Raw genomic sequence first — 18660 nt, 5'->3', positions numbered from 1 at the left:
GGTCTTTCAAACTTACAGGACGCAGAATTGCAGGGGATTATAGAAAAGAAACAAACGCTGACGCTCGGGAACACACAACCCGACGGGCAGAAAATCACCTCCGCGTGCGGAAAAGAAACGGAGGGTTAACCAAGATCACTAACACAACAAACCCGCAACATTCATCAGTCCAGGCCCTAAGTTATCTCTAAAAACCTTATGCTCAAAATCCTTCATGAAACAAGACTTGAGGTTCTTTTCTTTTCTTTCACTTATAGACAATGAGGTGTAATTCAAACCCACAAGGAATTATTCCATTCAACCTTCCATTGCAAATCTAACTTCAATGTAGAAAATTACTTTTAACTTAAATTTTTGCTAAAAGTGTCCACTGTTAAATTACGGGCTGAGGGGAAATGGTACTAAATTTTCTATGATACCTAATCTTGCCATTGTGTGGCAATCCTTAAATAGGTTGGAGCTGCAAATACACTAAAACCACAGCGTTTAATGAGCAGTAACAATCACATATTGAAGAGCTTCGTGCCATAACCAGGTATCTGAAAAGTGCCTTGCTGCCTGAAAAATAAATGCTCTTAGATTTTGTTTTAATAAATTATCATGGTTTTACAGCTTAGAGCTTTGGGTTCTTAGTTTGCGTTTTTTAAACCGTGATGGCAACGGTCATCGATCTACAGGAAAATAAGTGAAAAAGAAGCGTTCTTTATGCGTTTGTGACCAAATATATTGTTAGAGATCAAAACAAAGATTTATAAAAACAAATGATGAAAATTTCAGTTCAGAAAAACACTTTGTAAAATACAGTAGAACTATTTCCAATAGCAAAGAGGATTTTGTACAGTTCTTCCTTCTAAGCAGCCGTTCAGCGCAGCCCAGATCCACTAACTCCGGTAAAGCAAAATGTAGGCAAACCGGGTTGGTGTTTGCAGAATTACAACCTATATACAGAAGTGCAGGTAACATACCGTAAACCATTAGAAAAACCTTTGAAAACGCACGGTTTCACGGGGGGTGTACTTACAATAGATCGTACATGGTTTCAAAGCGGGTTACACCATGGAAAGGCTTTGACAGAACCGCTCAAGAAATGAATTCATGATAGGATATTAACGCGTCGAGCCAGCTTCTTCCATCAGCAGAAAACGCCACGCAAATCAAAAACCAACACTTAAGTAAAACACTAAGACTTTATTAAAAATCCAAAATTTATTGCAAATTGTACTTTGCACTTTCCCTCCTTTCTTCATTTTTACAGGATTTATTGATATCCATGATTTTTTCACAGATGTACTTGTTGACTTTGGAGAGTCTCTGTGCAATTTCGGTTTCGTCCACGGTTTCTTGTGCTATTCTATCATACAAACATTCTGGGGAGAGAGAAAAGAAAAAGGAGAGAGCCATTAGGATATTTTTAGACAAGAACACAGCCCTGTGTTGGCCTAACTACTCAAGAGACAGCACTGAGTAAGCATTGTGTATATTTGTTGCAAGACAACAGATGCTTTCATCGATTCACTGGCTATCTTGTTAAAGACAAGATTTTTCATGAGGCTTAACTCTCTGGCTGTGACTATATGTTAATAGGCTTTCTATACCAGCTAAGTCCAAGCTTTTCCGGTGCCAGCCCTGCCTGCCTAACTCTTGTATTTGCTCAAATCTCCACAGCAGGTTTAGAACCTTCTCCCAGGTGACCGGTCTCACTAGAACTGTTGTTATCTACGGTCTCCTGGGAGTCACTCCACCTTCACACCTCCCGAACAGCGAGGAAATGCCGACGGTCAGGGAGAGGAGCAGGAACCGGCAGGAGAAGACATTAACTGATCCATTTTATTCTACAATGTGTAGACCATACATTAATGTCTGCATCTTTACCGGCCGCCCTGTCCCTGGGCGTATTTCTCTCTTATGAGTAGGTTATTCAGAGCGAGGGCGATCTTCTCGCAACCTGTGCACAACCCACTTTGGGAATTTCCGTGGATACAGAAAGCCTGCAATAGTAGTAACTGCAAAAGCACCGAGGGCAATGGAAGCGCACACGATCCTGCTCCACGGAGTGGGCAGCTCTGTGCCAGGACCCTGCAGACGTCACTGACACCGGAGGCGCAACACACCAGAACATAACCCCCTGTGTTTTGGTGTGTGGGCTTCCCCGACTGATTCAACAAACTGTTCTGCTTTGCCTAGTAATCTACTCCAGTAGCCGTTTACTGCTTCATATACAGAAAGCTACAGATTATCACTTAATTAACACGGCTTATAACAGTTCTAATGCGTCATATTAAAAATGATGAAAGTTAAGTACTATGCATGCTTTGTAGTTCATTTTGAAACCTCTCGAAAGTTTTGTAACATGTTATTTTGCATTAACAAGGTTTATAACAGTGCTCATGCATCCAACTTTTTCTCATTTCTTTATTACATACTACACAGTACAGATTGTTAAAAAGCCAGAGATATCAGACACTTAAACTAATGCTGTTGTTCAAAAATCTATTTTAAATGAGCTAGCCTGGATCCACAGAACGATAAAACCATCTCAAACAATGTAAACTTTATCTTCTAAGATCTACTGAATATAAGGTACATAAAATCAATCAGCAGGGAACCCGATCGCTGAGATGCTGCTCCTCAATAAGCTATGGTTTGAACAGCACACCTACGAAGGGGCACATCACCCAGAAGCTGAGGAAAGCCAAGTGCTGTGTTCGCAGGACAGGAACCGGTGCGACACCGACCTCGGGAATGCGCCCGGGTGGCACCCGATACACCTGGTAAGGTGAACTTCCCAAAACCACAGGCTATGTTACGATTTAGCCACAACGTCAAGCGAAGAACCACTTGACAGAACTCATTCAGCAGCTGCGATTCTCAGCAGCGGGACCCACACAGATCCAAAATCATCACGCTTTTTCCTCCTCCTTCCATTCCTATGAGGGGCCGCAGAAGCAGGAGCTCAGCAGTCACACTAGGATGCTGCTCAGGGACTAAAAAGAGGGATCTGGGCTTTCTGCTTTCATCTTTTGGATTTGGAGGAGCATACAGACACCCCTTCATGTTTCTGACTGGACCAAAGGTTCAAGTAGACCTCAAAGACTACCAAGGAGCTCTACTTCTAGATGTGAGCTTGATCCAAGGCATTGGCCACGTTAACTCCTAACTGCCTTGCATTTCACACCTGTCCACTTGCTACTCATTTTTTTTGTTTCGTTTTCTTCTCCATAATGTAATAACTTCTTTGATTGCTTCTAGCTTTGCAGGGAACACTGCTGGCACGATGTGGCAAGACCTGCTAACATCGATGCAAATGCAAAGGACAAAACAATGTGGAAAATCATGGTTATGTGCTACCCAGTACTGTTGATAAAGGAAATCTGCTGCCACCTAAAACAGTGGGCAGGCACCTTCAGTGGTTCAAGAGGAGATTGGACAGTCTTGCATCTAACAAAAAAAGGAGCCAAAGACAAGGTGAAATGGAGACTGGAAAGAGGAACATGGAAAACCAGGGTGTGGAATGGCAGAATTCAAATGAGAGTTGAGGCTGGAAGCAAAATATGACAGAAAACACAGAAAAAGCAGAAAACAGGGAAGAGCAGAATGGCTGGAGAGGGTACGGTACCGAAGAGAGGAAAGGGAAGGGCCCCATCTCTCTCACCATGTACCTGTTGGAAGATACTCCCAGACTTACTGTGAAGAAACCAGGGGGAGTTAGAAAACAGCAATTTAACAGACTGGCCCTGACCGAAGTAGAAGAGGAAATTCTCAGGCAAGGAGCCTTGCCAGCCGTGGTGGCAGAAACAGCGGGGAAACCAGAAAGCTCCTGCAATGGGCCGCTTGCAAATAACTCCTTTTCACTGCGTGTTTGCAAGTGCGTATTGGGGTAACCGCTCACGTTTCCCATCAGGAGCTGACAAGGGTTAAGCCACAGCCACAAAGTGGATTCCTTATGTGGCCAGTACATCTTTGCTTCAGCACACGTGTTAGGATTGCACCAAAAGGCCTCAGTCGGAACTAGAAAATCGGTATGGAACAGTTTGCCATTCTACACATATTCTTCAAAGCAGCTTAGTAAAATAGAACTCCATGTCTTTTACTTGCTTCTTACAAACTAAGAGAGATGACAGCGCGAGGATGTTTCCAGCTTTCCCACACACAACACAGACACACACACACACACAGAGGAATCGTATTTTTGACTTCCAAACCATGGTACTTGCAAGGCAGATGACAACAGCTCTTACAGAGTTCATAGTTAAGAGGACAGAGCAACTAACATCAGGAAATGCAGAATAACGAGGCTCAACCAAATAGGTAGATAGATTTCTTTCAGCCCTGCTGCAATTTAGTATGGACTCAAAACCTAAAAATCCCACCTCGGTACGTATTCAATGAAGAACCAGCTCAGTTCTGACTTAAAAAGAAGCCTGAAATACCAAGAGAGACAGAAACAAATGCAAAACAAGCACGATGATACAAAGGGACTGCAATTCACTATTCATTTGAAATAAAGGAGAAGGCCTTCTCTCTCTCCCAAAGTACCACACGCATGGGCTCAGGCCTGCAGCTACTGAAAGGGCCACTGCCATTTTTCCTGCCATAGGTCAGCGATTTACGCTTCCTGTTCAAATTCCAATTCAAGAGCAACAATTCATATTTACTAGTTACATTTTCTCTGCTTACAAGGGTAAAACTATGTTGTCATGCCTCTGCGTATTTTTATAGCCACAGCTATAACGGTTTCTGTGCCTCATGCCAGAGTTGGTAACACTCTGGATGGAAGGATGTGGTAAAGGTACTCTCAGGCTTGTTAAAAGGAATATATGCATTTTAAAAGAGCGCTGTGTTAGAAATGAATTGCAGAACAACGTGTTGTTCTCCAGGCTCAGTGTCCTGCCCTGCAAGTGGTTTAAAGTGATGATCTTCTTGCACTTTATTCATGTCAGTGTACAAGTCTGCAGCTGCGAAGGCCTGCACTGAGCACAGCTATTGCAATGTGCTTTACTCTTCCTGAAAACATATGCGCTTCACAATGCAATAGCAATTTGAATGACAGTCTTTAATATCAGTTAATTTTATATGAGCTGAAAAGAAGCATCTTTCAACTCCGTGATTAATAGTTAAAACTCCAAAGCAGGAAGCAAAAGTTTTCAAATAACCTACCTCTGACAATGCTTAATTTGTGAGGTGAGAGAGGTGGCTTGGGAACGGCATCTTTCTTTTTTTTGGTTGCAACTCCTGTGACACTTCTGTTCTTGAGAACATCTGTTCCCCAAATCATAACCGCTAGATTTTTTGTATACTTTGAATCTCCTTGTGTTACTTGCAGCTGGTGCCATTTCTCCTCATCTACCCAAATTCCACTGCCAAGATGGACCTAGAAGGTAGTAATAATAACAACTTATCTATGGTATGTAGCACACAACAGTATCCAAGTGCTGTAGGAACATTAATATTAGGTACTATAATAACAGTAATCAGGGCTGAACAAATCCATTTTGCCTAATTCTGAAACTTCGCCAACTTTTGTGGGTCAGGGAGTTCAAGTCAACCTCTTATATAATTCCTCCCTTTCTGTATTTGTTTCTGCTCACTCGCGACTCTTTCCCCCCACAGCCTACCTCCTCAAACACTACGGTCAGAGCAGAAATAGATGGAGGAAACAGCAAACACATCCAGTATTAGAAAGGTATGCACAGACTGATTCAGGTGTGAGATGGAACAGTTGAAAGCTTCCTTTGCTGAAACAGGCTTTACCCCAAGCATACTTTGGAGGCAGTAGAGGGAAATACTTCCTATAGATGTATCCTATGCCTTCTGGCAAAACACAGCCTGATCGTTTAAAGTAACTATAAGGGGAGAAGGGCCTTTGAGAGCTCCAATTTTAAGTCAAGAGTCGGGACATTTCATAAACTCCTAATTTTGTCCAGAAGTTTTCCTACCACGTACAATCGATCTATCCAGGAGAACACTGTTTTCCGGTAAGGCAACGACCCATTGCTGCACCACTTTCCATTACACAGACAATAGGTATCTCATTGAAGTTGTAAAGCAGGACAACACGGGGACTGGGAAATGCAGTGTGAAGCCACTGTAGTCTCCAAAAGGAAGGTGCTTGAGTCTGGTTGTGCTTCTCAGCCTTGCTCAGCACTGACCGTGCTGGGATGGCTCCCACAGAGCGACCTCAGATCTCTGCCCCAACCTTCCCAGAGCTCCAGACTGAAGATGAACGCAGGACAAGAATCTGAGTACCTCCCTAGGCTGGCACTATGTATATTTGAGCTGATAGTCCCCATAACCAGGACACCATCAAGCAACAGCACGGAAAGTAACTCCACTAGCAACCAGGATGGCTCTGACATGAGCGCAACCAGTAAACCCAACTGGACGCCAATGCTGGCCCTGCGCGGAACCACGGAGAATGCTTTGTGTGTGTCTACGCTCCTAACTCGGAGTGCAGAGCGGAGCCCTGAGCTGCCCCCGCACACAGAAACGTCGTTCCCGTGGCCATGGACTCCGCTCGCCATCCGTCACAAGCCAACGCGTGACCTGGCTGGTCTAGGTCCTGGTAAGAGCTCGCTGCACTGCCAAGGAGGGCGACAGGACTCCCCGACAGACGATTCTGTAGAAGTGCAAATACCAAAAAGATGTATCAACTGGACTGTTAGGATTGCATAAAATCTGATCGTTTTGTAACACTACCATTTAAAAACTTATTGTCTCTTCATGACTGAAACGAAAAAGGCCTGTGAACAAAATTCTATGGCAAAATCACATTAGGACACTGTTCGCCTTAACTGCTCTGTTCTTAGTTTCTCCTGGTTTTACTCCCTTCATGTGGCATTATAGAAACTTCGCCTGCTACTCATACAGATCTGAAGGGTATGACAAACGTCCCATTAAATGCAATGAAAATTGGGCAAAGCTACTGTAAAATATTCTATACCCATAATGTTACTGCCTGTATTCAACCAACTACCATCTTCCCTTTAAATGGAAACCCGCTTTAATTATGAATGAGGCCTATAACCTGAGGAAATGTTTTGTTACAGCAGCATCCTTCAAAAGCAACTAGTAGTTTAAAAACTTTAGTAGAAAAATACGAATGGCTTTGTTACCAGCTACCTTATAAAACACAAATGAAAATCCTAACTCCCTCACAGAATAAGACCCTAAGGCGAGTTGCCTCTCCTGCAGAACTTTCTACACTAAGGGGATTTTAAGAAGCTTTTCACAAGTCCACGTGGTATTTAGATGTTGCAATGGACAGAAATGCAACTAGTCATAAGCACATGAACACCTTCTTCCTTCTCTGTTGTTGAGCTTCTTCATAATTGCTCTACAAACCCTCAGAGTCTTTTGGTGCTCTCGACATGTTGTGTAAGACAACTTCAATCAGAGTGAGCAGCCTGTGCCCAGAAAACAACGCGACAGTTACAATGCAGTTATTTCTGTCCTGATCTTGGAAAAGTTATCTGTAAAAATAAGTTACTCAGAAAATAGCTAAGATTAGGAATGTTGCGATATGCCAAATTTTGGATGCCTGTTTTATATTAGTTGTGCTGTATTTGACCAAAAAGTTGATTCTCCTCTGCCAAAATTAGGGTTTATCTTTGCTAAAGGTTGTTTAGTCTCTTAATCAGCTACATTACTCATTAGCTTTATGTTACTAAAACAACTTACAGCAAATATTTTTAATATATATGTTTCAGACATTGTTTCTTCCCTGAAGATGCTTCGTTTATGTAAAAAAGGTTGTTGCTGCTATGAAAGCCCTATGGTAACAGCGAGTACGTGTCAGACAGCCACGGCCACGGCAATCGTGTGTCTCTCTTCTATTTCTAGCAGTGTCGGGGCAAGGAGCTGAACGTGCCCGGTCTCAGTTTACCTCTGCAAACCGCCCGCTGCTGGTCCCCAGCGCTCCCCAGCTACGGGAAGCTGCGTGTGCTCCCGACTCAGGGCCTGTGTCAATGGGAACGCCTGTGTCAAGGGAATCAATGGGAACGTCACCCATTGATTCAGCAACTGCAGCACCAGCCTTGGAGCACAACGCAACAGCAACGCTCACCACCGTAACTGTCCTAACGTGCAATATATCTCAAATGGATCTCAAAAGATGAACTATTTTTTGTTTCCTTTCTTTAAATGAATGCCATAGGCTCTTTTTCAGTAACTCTGCTCTCCCTCGGGAGGGGAGAGATTCATCCGCTTTGAAAGAATCCTACTCAGATCAAATCTGACGCCACAAAGGGCCAGATTTCCAAAAAGTATTTCAGCTACTCTAGTGGTGCATGTCAAGAAAGAAACAGCCAAAAAAAGGCACAAATAAGGCAAACTGGAAAAACAAACCAAACCCAAACACCCTCCGACACTCTAAACACATCATTAGTTGACAGTTCGGGCATCTGAGCTGGATGAAGCCCCAGTAACAGCCAAACTTAAAGAAAAAACCAAAATTACGAAAAGGATGTGAAAAAGATACTAAAATCTGCAAAGACAGAGAAAACTTCAGCAACAGAAGCGCCCAGAAGCTGGCAGATGAAATAAAGGCGCAGGAAAAACTGCAGACAATACTAAAGGCCGTGCCCTGTCCCGTGGACCTTAAGTGGGAAAGAAGGAGCTGGACCAAACTCCCTCAGTAATAGATGCTAAATCTTCATTGCACAAATATCCACAAAATATACAAGCAAATGACATATGTTAAATACATTAGGCTACCTGTCAAACTGCCAAGGCTATACTATTTTTCACATACACTTTGTCCTCAACAATTCTGTTGAATTAATCTCCAAGAAGGACAGAGACTTGTGCAGTCGATCTTGTAACACAAAGCTAAACCTGCAATATTTCACGCTATTCCATCAGCAATTCCACTGTAGGCCAAAGCTGAAATGGACATCTTCTCCTTAAAGGTTCTCAAATTATGGTACCAAGTGCATTTGTATCTTAAGAAACAGGATCTGCACGGGCAATTCTGAAGGACGTATAGCTTTGTAAAAGAAATACGATGTTCATTTAATGCTAATGGCAAAAGTAAGCCCCAGTAGATGAGCAGACAACGTGTCAAACATGCCCAAGTCTGAAAAGCTCTCAGTGAGGTTCTGGCAAACTGCAGCTGGACGCTGTTCCATTGCCATTATAAAAGGTCTGGAGCGCAGCGCTACGTGCGCTCAACCCAGCGGCAACGCTGCGACCAGATTCACGGCAGCCCACTGGAGTTCCACCAAATCATTGAGGCTTCTCTGCAATACGACTACAGCACATCAACAACATTACAAACCTTTCAGGAAAAAGTATTTCTGTTAAATAGACTAATGTAACTTTACAGTGTGGGTTACTGACTTTATGTGCATCACCGATTGAAGACTATTACCAATTTGCTTGCGCATGCATGTTTAATAACTATATTCCTACGCTGTGCAGCATTCGATGCTCTCATCACTTTCTGTGCTGTTCATAGTTGTGTAATTTCATGGTTTTCCTCAGCAAACAGCACACCTTTACAAACACTGAGGAAGTCTCTATAAGCTGCTACCATGCAAAACCCACAAGAAAATCACCTGACGGACATACACAAATTATTCATTCATTATTTCAAGTACCTTTCCATTCTCGAGAATATACTTGTCCATCACTGGAACAGGGGCGGGATAGTACGTTGATGTATTTGCTTCCTCACTGAAGGTCTTCTGTACCTCAGGTTCAGGCTCAACTGATTCTGGTTTTACCTTTTCAAGCTCAATGGCAGGTCCTAGACAGTTAAAAAAAGAGAGCTGTCTGCTATCCCACAGAACACGAGCCCCACCACCTCATCACCCGCACGCAGCACCAAACAACACGTCGGTCACCTCCATTTCAGAGTCTAAACCAAAATCCTACTCCTGAACATCAATAATAAAAACAGGAGCAGTAACTCTGCTTTATAAACATTCAACCTTCTAAATTATAATTAAACATTTTAGTTTTATTCTGAAAGCACGTGGGCAGTTACAGGTATGAGTAAGATTGCTTCAACGTATGCTATGGAAATCATGGTGAAATGACACCGAAATCAGAAACCAAAAGCAACAATAGTAATTCTTCAAATAAGAATTACTACACGGTTGCATAGAAACCTGCATAATTTACTGTGAAAATTACAAAAATTACACATTTTATCAAAATTTGAAATATCTCTAGATATAACAGAGGTACATTGAAAATAGCGAGGATCTACAGAAATGCTATGAAGGAAACAGGCTGAGGCTACTTATGCTAAGGGGTCATGCACAGAAAGAGTATCCGAGGTTAAAAAACCAACACATAAATTAGAATTTTGATTGTCCAATCCATCCAACATACTGATTTTTATTTTTAATGTAATCAACAAAAATTAAGCACAGATTAAACAACAGAACACTACTAGGCATATGTTTGAGGCTTCAAAGGAGAATAATTATTTTGTCAGTCATCAGCTTTTCCAGATCAAACTTAAAAAGTGTTCCTAAAAAGACAAAAGAACAAAATGAACTGATGTGTGGACTGGCTTTCATTATCCATTCCCTGCAGAGGTCACACCAGAAGTCTGGGAAGAGGCTGCGGGCTCAGGCCGGTCCCTGCCCCTTGGTGGCCCTGGGACCAGCAGGAGCTCCTGCAGCCACTGACGTTCCACGCGGGGCCGGTGCTTCGTTAACACGGCAAGGTTCGTTAACAGAGCTTAGACCCTGCACGCCATGGTGATCACCACTTCCAGAGCTATAAGGATGAACTCACCCACTTGTAAGAGCTATATGGTACGGGGCTGGTGCTGAGAGCAGCGCAGCCCAACCTTGACACCTTCAACAAAGGGCAATTCAATAATCAGCGTCCCTGAGCACACAGACCAAGCCCTGAATTGCTCTGTCTCTGCAAGTGAAGCTGCCACCACCGACTTTAAATGGTTCCTGGATCTGGAAGAAGTAAAGCTTTCATTCCTCCTTGGTGCAGTTTCATTTAGAGATTATTATGCAGCGATATTAGCGTTTCCTCCATTGTCAGCATCCGACATTTATCCTATAGCTTATGCTACACCTACACAGCCAGCTAAATGCTCTCAGCCGACTGTTACTTGGCACTCAGCACTACCTAGAAGTTGTCTCAGCGACTCAGACAATCCCATGCTGCAGTGCCACCAACATGAGGGTCTTAATAGCCATACGCAATGGCTGCATGGCGCAAGTAATCACAAAAAATACCATAATAATCTTAATAAGCACCTCTACTATCATAAACATGCAACGCTACAGCCAAGACAAACTACACTGTCTAGATTTGAGACTGCTGCACTGATTTAGCCTGAACAAAGCCCCAGTCCTGCCCACGGCGCAGCGGGGGCGCCCGGGCGGGCCCGTGCGGCCACGTCGCTGCTACTGGGGACTCAAGGAGTGAACGTTCAGCTGTTACTTTGAGAACACATCCTTCAGCAAAGCGCTTCTTGGAGTCCTCTTATACTCTGAAAGTCGTTTTGAGGAAGACGCCCAATTATAACCACCTTCTTCCTAGAAGGAAACACTTCTCTCAGTTTAAACACTTACACTAGTTGCTATTTAAAAGTCTTTCACTGTTTTGCTTATAGTAACATATTGTCACAGCTTGGATTTGGTTTCCAGAGTTCCCCCAAGAAAAACAGCTGATTAAAGTCCACAATAACCATAGCTCGAGCAGGTCAGAAACACCACGTTTTACTGCTTGCTTCTAAATCACCATCAGAAAGCCTTTAATATGTCTTCTTTCACACTCTGCTCCATTATTCTCTTCCCAAACAGAAATCTGCCCCTAACCAGGCAGCCTTCACAGCCACTTCGCCAGCTACCAAAGGCTGCATTTTCAGCCTGGCACGTTGTGAATTAGACATGCAACTGGCATTATTGCCTCACTGCTAACGGGAGCTGTGTCCACAACTAGAGTTGTGCACCACGCACCATATTCTCAAAGTTTCCTCTCTCTGTAGCTCTCATGCTCTGCATCTTATTTTAAAGAAGATGCGTGGGACATACAAAAATATAAGCCACTATCTACAGGTTGCACTTGTGTAATAGTACTGATAGTACTTATGTTTCCATAAGATCTGAGATGGCAGCAACTCGTCGCAGGATGAAGAGGTAGACGGCTTCCCTCCACCGCTTCTCTTCCTCAAAAATGCATCTTAGGCCATGTGCTACTCAGAAATCGGCAAATAAGCCAAAAGAAATCCACAGATAAAGTGGTCAATATGTTTGCAAGCAGCAAGCTGCTTTTCCACGTGGTCTACGAGAATCTGAACAAAAACAATAGGAGGCTGAGAAGCGGTAATATCTATATATATATATATATATATATATATGGTACTTCTTGTACTCATTCTTGATAGAAACCTTGGATGGTTGTACATCAAAAGGCCAAACAGATCTAGAAAAGCTGAATAACAGTAACTCCTTACATGTGGTAAGACACAAACACCGTTTCATTCTTGCTATCCTGTTCTCCGTGCCAAGACACTGTAGACTGGATTACTGAAATTAAACTGGGATTAAAAATAACCAGCTGGGGGGCTGTGTCTGTGTTGATGAATGAATGCAAACGCATGAGGGTGAATATACTCCCTGACTTTAGAGCAACACTAATTCTTAGCAATACAACATGAAAACGCAGCATTTATCAGGGATCGACCAACACTCAAACATCATCCCTGATACAACTTCACTACTCCTGGCCATATACAACCATAGTAAAGTGCACAGATCCTACCCTGGAGACAACTACTTTCTCAAAAGTTATTGCAATTCTTATCTTTTGCAATCCAAGGACTATCTAAAGTTAGGCTTGCAGGGAGGAGTCAGTGATTTAATTCTCTAAATCACCTTCCTGTCTACAGATAAAAAGAGGGCAAACTAGTGTGTTTTCAGATGCGGCAGAACAAAGACAGGCTCCAAAGGGGTAGGATTGCGGGGCGTCCTGATGCCACACTAGGAAAGGGCAAAGAGGCCTTGGCCGCATTCCCTCTTCCCACAAGAGTGGCTCAAGTCTCGGAGCAGAGATAAAGGCCTAAGTCTAAAGCAGAACACACTGACTTTCAGCTGCTTGCCCAAATCACCATATTGATGGGAAATGAGGAGACTGAACACTTGACTGGGTGTTAGCTCAAGAGCCTGTTCTATATTTGATCTGCAAGTTTAAAATGGCAACAGGCACGCGTTTCCCACAGCTGCAATTCATCAGCACAAACCAGCTGTCATCTCATGCGAAGAAATCAGGAGTCTCTAAGGTGAACCAGAAATGCAATTAATTTGCATTAAGTCCAGCCTGCTAGAAGTGCAGCGTAACATAAATTACGTGTAATTTGAAACTCTGGGTTTAAGAGATTGCTGCAATAACTGAAGACGAATTCAGGATGTAATCTATTTTCTGAACAATTTTCACAGATTATTCACATATCCAAACATACCTCATTTATAAGCTGCAAAAGCAAGGAAGACTAAAGAAGTCTTTACAACTCTATTTCTTGATTAAAAGTAGCACTTTTCTCATACTGTCATCAGGCTCTCTAATTTAGGATTTGCTGAAGATGTCTCCCTTTCTAATCATTCATAAATCTTGTACTGATTTTTCTAGAATCTGGTAGATCCTGCACTGTGAACGAGGCTACAAGGAAAGACAAGAGTTAGCAGCAGTTAACACACTGAGTCTCAGCAAACACACACCCTGTGAAGGACACAGCTCAGAGGGCCAAATTCTACCTTTGTCATCCACCAGAAGTTCCATACAAGTCAGTACAACAAGGGATATTTTTTGGGGAGTTACCTATAATTCGTATTTGTCCAGGTACGTGACTAAATTAAAAGAATTTGTCTTCAATGTAATTGAGTTCGGTTGTAAAGCAGGTGCCAGACTTCTACACTGGAAATTCGAGCTCAGTATTTCTAGAAGATTCAGTATTTTTCCAAGAGGTTTTGGTTGGTCGCTTTGGTTTTGTTTGGGTTTTTTGTTTGTTTTTTCCTCGATTTTCTTCCAAGCTTTCTTGATTCAGCTCAGGCAAGAAGCGCGTCCTTGCTCAAAGTGAGCGAAATGAGCCAGAACTCAGGAGCTGTCTCCATTTCACTGCTGCTCTCAGCACTGCGATCGCTCTCAAGTCTACCAACTCAATGGGTATTTCACGCTGCCTACCAACATCTGGCTGGAGCTCCGTCCACACAAAGCCCAGCTAACTACTTGCAGATGAAGAAACATCTTTCCATCCAAGGCAAATTTTAGAAAGCTCAGTGGAATCTCCTGCCAACCACATCACGTTTTTTTTTCAGGCTGCGGAAACCTCGCCTATTTAGTTTTATTAAAAAAATTAACTAGGATGTGTAGAATAAGTAACGACATTTTAATTATGCACAGTGTAACAATGATAAGCATTCACAAACACCCGGTTTCACTGGTCAGATGCTACTTGGAGAAGCTGGCTCCAGCTCTGGGGCGCCCCTCACCACATGCTACGGCTCAGGCACATGCGTTCTCCTTGGGTTTCGTCAACGCAACTCAAGACCCACATGCAAATCACATGCGCTCGTTCAAGACAAGTGGAGGAGCCAATTTCCAAGTTACATGCAAAAAATTAAGTTTCCAGATACACAAAGGCAGACGTAAAAACCAGCATGCGAAGATCGGATGCACAAATTTGAACCAAGTTTCAGTCACCGAGCAAATCTTCAACACAGCAGTACCACATTCTAATAGCAAATAAATAGAAAATTAGTAAAATATTTGAAGGTATTTCGAGGGTACCATCTTCAATGAAAAGGATGAACTTTTTATTTGGTCTTTTTTTTTCCCATTTATTCCAACATAACGGTTAAATAATTGTTATAAACCAAAACAAAGGATCGATTGACTCAAGATGCTTAAAATTTAAACCCAAATTACACAAACCTGCATTTTGTAACAAATGTTGATAAACGGGACACTAATATAAAGAAGTCGTTTTAATTATTCTTAACAATGCATTATTTTTCAAATAGCATGGCTGCTTAAAGCCACTGCTAAGAAGTCCAGGAATATACCACATTCTCATGAGCTACGAATGGGAGGAGGGGCAGAAAAGGGAAGGTAACACAGTCACATAACAATAACCAAAATCCCTAACTCAGAAGAAGAAGGTAGTTTTAGCCCAAATATTAATTCCGCTGCCTTTTCTTTCCTTTTTTCCCTCTCAAAACTGGAACATATTGGTGTATTTTGCAGATGATGCTTTATTATCTTTTTCAGCATATACTGGAAGGTCAGAGACTCTTTAAAATACAGCTGCTTAAAATGGCACTCTGCTTCAACCACCCCAGCACAAAGACCTCTGCTATCATTAAAGCAAACCCCGGACGTACATAGCATACAAATTCAACACATATTGTACAGCCAGAGCAGAAAACCCTTTTAACATTCAATGTCCAGTTTAACAACCACTGCTATTCTTCAAATACGTTTCCATTACTATTGATCACACTTGCAAAATTCATTAAAACTAGTCCCATTTAAGTCCGGCACTTACCACTACCTAGTCTTAGAAGCAGTACATCCTGGAGTCTCCTGTTCAAGTCTCTGAGCTCTTTCATTTCTGACACGAGTGCCCCATACTCCTTGAGCTTCTTTGCCTGTTGCACGAGCTGTCTGCGCGTCCTCTCGAGCTCCTGCTGAATGTGTCTCATTTCTTCTTGTTGCTGTTGGTAACTCCTCAGCAATTCTTCATAAAGAATCCGAGGAACTACAGCATCGTCCATATTGTTCATGCCTTCTGAAGTCTCCATAAAGACCTCCTCGGGGCTGGAAGTATTACTGAGACTCATCCCATTCTGTTTTTCAAGGCGGGCAACAACTGCTTCAATGCTTTTGTGTGTACCTTCGCTTTGTTTCCTCCCATCTTGTCTCTGCATGTTACAATAAAAAAATCAATCAATTAGGGGAGCAGGAAGATGCAAGAAAAACTCCAGTTCTACAGACTTGGCCCCTGTCACTAGTCTTGTCTTCCAAAAAAAAGCAAGATAAAGTCTGCCTGCGAATAATGTTTTGCCTACCAGATTCTTGTGGATCCAGCTCGTAACTGTCGTGCACGCGTAACTCTGCTAAACGCACAGACAAACGTCCCAGGCGGTTAGAGGCCTTTCTGTCGGCATTTGTGCAACACTTGCAGGCTGAGTGCACAGAGCTCGCTCGATTCCGTGTAAAAAGAGAATTAATTTCTTTTAAGGAAAAAAAAAAAAAGGATCTGGATCTCTCCTCCTTTGAAGTTTAGCCATTTAGATTCCCAACAGCAACTGATTTTCTGATAAGTAAGGGAATGAACCAACTGCGTGCTGTGTTTGTCACCTGTAACCACATCAGAGATGAAAGCGGCAAACCACACAAAGCTGTTTTGTGAACAGAGGGCTTGTCCTTCCCACGCTTGGGGAGACAAAACCTCCTCCGAGTGCTCCTCAGCACGCTCACCCCTCGGCCTGAGGCAAGGGGCTGAGGTAACGCTGTCAGACTGGAGACAGAAAATACACCATCCAGTCCCAGCTTCCCGGTCAATGGATTCCTCCTCTACCAGTACTGCACGGCAGGGGCGTCATCCCCTTGGAGCTCGCAGCAGCATCTGCACAAACCCTGCAAATTAACGCACACCTCCTGCCTGCGGCCTGGATAGTGCTATTGAAATGTGGCAGCCCGGGGAAAAGTCACGACGTTTGACTGGCCAAATCTGGAAAAAAGCATTTGAACTTCCAAGCAACTGCATGGAAAGCAAGTGTAGCTCATCAGTTAGAGAAAAGAAGCTGACGCTATCAGTTCCCATACCATGATATCCATGAGCAAAGTGGCAGAAAATGAGGTTATTTGATGTTCTGCCTGCTCCACGCATGTTCAAAAAAAAGAGAAGAAAAGTAAAAAAAGAATGCTGGCCCACCATAAAGAAATGTACTCGTATCATTCCTGCAGCTGCAAAACACATGAAGCCACAGAGGAATATTTTATTCTGAAGGCTGGCAGGCTTTTAAAGAAATCATTTGATATAAAAAAAATAAATACATTTACATAGTGGGTTTCTGGCATCTGGACCTAAAAACGCAACTGAGGGTTCTATGGGAGACACGCAGTCCCGTCAGTTTGGCTGCTCAGCCGCTGCTGCCGTTGGGTGTCCCAGCGCAGCCCCTCCGGCTCCACGCGGTCGATCCAGTGCCACCCAGAGCAGCTGCTCCATGTTCACGTAACCGGTGACTTTTAGAGCATCCCGGGCCAAAGTGGAAGAGCATTGTTGCACAAACCTCAAATGGCAACTAAACTGTGTCCATGGTATAAACAGGAAAACGTTCAACTGCACAGAAATCAGGCTTTGAAAATGTGCCCCCCGCCCCCATCCACAATTTGACCCAATCTCACCAAACCGTTTGAAGGGGATCAAAAGCAGGCCTGGAATTCTTAAGCTATGACGCCCGTATAGGGCCCAAGTACTTCCAAGAGAAAAGAAAGAAAAAGAAAAGAAAAAAAGAATTAAAAACAAAAGGAAAGGCTTCAGTACCTTACTGTGTCTAAGCTCCACATCTTCTTCCCCGTAATCTGTAACCTCCCCAGCTTCTTCTACGTGATTGAGAGAGAGTTTGGGGATTTTAATTTTCTTCTGCATCACACTGTTCTCAAGGTCAGTTTTGTCCTCTAAAATGTATATTGAAAATAAAATTTTGTTACATTAATCAGTGTTTTTACTGCCAAATATTACGTGACTTAGAAAAAACCCCTCCCACCCTTCAGTCCCCTCATAAGACTATATTTGAATTAATCCACGGCGTAACTCAGCTGACGCCCACTGGCCATTCTAGAGATCCAACAGGCCGGCAAGCTGGCCAAACACAGGAATAAATACTGTGAGTGAGCAAAAGTGTCAATGAGTAGCCTGTGCTATCACTAAAATAAGAGTTGATGCTGTAAATAAAACAACTTCCTAAAAAACATGTGTGGCGCTCTAAATTACGTTACCAATAGTATTTTCATATTCATAATCTGTTGCTGCGGTTCAAACTCTGTTTAGGTTTAGAGTGAAAACAAACTTGGGAATTCACGCTGTGGTCAGAAAGCATCAGCTGCCAGCAGCACAGATCTCTGGGCACGCATGGCGAGGCGCAGGCCTGGAGAAGGTTGGTATGCACCAAATCTGAACTGAAATTACTATACGAACCCTGTTTCATTAGTTAATGGTACCAATCCTTTTGCTTTAGATACACAAACCCAATAAATGCTTATATTAAACTTTGAATTTCATTTTAAAAAAGAAGTAAAATATGTTCAAATCCAGAATATTCTAACATAACTCAAAATTAGGTACTTCAAGAGATTATTCTGCAAATAAGTTTGGAATATTTGAATGTTCCTGAAAAGGTATAAAGGGGAAAGGGTATCTATAGTAGAGTCTCCCTAAATGTGCCTGTGATGGGTAAAACTCCTGCGGAGCAGACAAGGTCTTAACAGATTGACCAGCATGACTGATTCTTCAAGACACAGCCGAGGAGAAACCACCCCAGCTCTGAAGTGCTGTACACCGAGCGCTTATGAGGAAGAAAACATTGGGAGTTTCCTCGTCTACCCGCAAACTGTATTTCACAAGGTGTGCCAGGAACGTTTGTGAAGGTGCCGATGAGGACGGCAATAGTGAGCGCTCACTTG

The 18660-nt window shown here is 42.9% G+C and overlaps 1 protein-coding gene across 14 annotated transcripts in view; it reads right to left on the bottom strand.

Moving 5' to 3' along the window:
• LOC102088218 (BEN domain-containing protein 5) overlaps positions 1–18660 on the bottom strand; it is an 889197-nt gene that overhangs the window by 332849 nt on the left and 537688 nt on the right. For 4 of the 14 annotated variants that reach the window (XM_065071424.1, XM_065071425.1, XM_065071437.1 and 1 more), the window contains 5 exons: positions 17522–17655; positions 15518–15893; positions 9597–9745; positions 5158–5371; positions 1169–1367 (listed from right to left, as the gene is read on the bottom strand). The exons of 4 other annotated variants lie outside the window; for them this stretch is intronic. In XM_065071424.1, the coding sequence (XP_064927496.1) occupies positions 1207–1367; positions 5158–5371; positions 9597–9745; positions 15518–15893; positions 17522–17655 (1034 nt within the window). In that variant the 3' untranslated portion in view covers positions 1169–1206. Of the gene's footprint in view, positions 1–1168; positions 1368–5157; positions 5372–9596; positions 9746–15517; positions 15894–17521; positions 17656–18660 lie in introns of those variants that run through there. 6 more of the 14 variants (XM_065071426.1, XM_065071436.1, XM_065071431.1 and 3 more) reach the window with 5 other exon arrangements.

Source organism: Columba livia, chromosome 8 (genome assembly GCF_036013475.1).
Source record: "Columba livia isolate bColLiv1 breed racing homer chromosome 8, bColLiv1.pat.W.v2, whole genome shotgun sequence".
Classification (NCBI taxonomy): domain Eukaryota; kingdom Metazoa; phylum Chordata; class Aves; order Columbiformes; family Columbidae; genus Columba; species Columba livia.
This window is presented reverse-complemented; position numbering and strand designations above follow the sequence as displayed.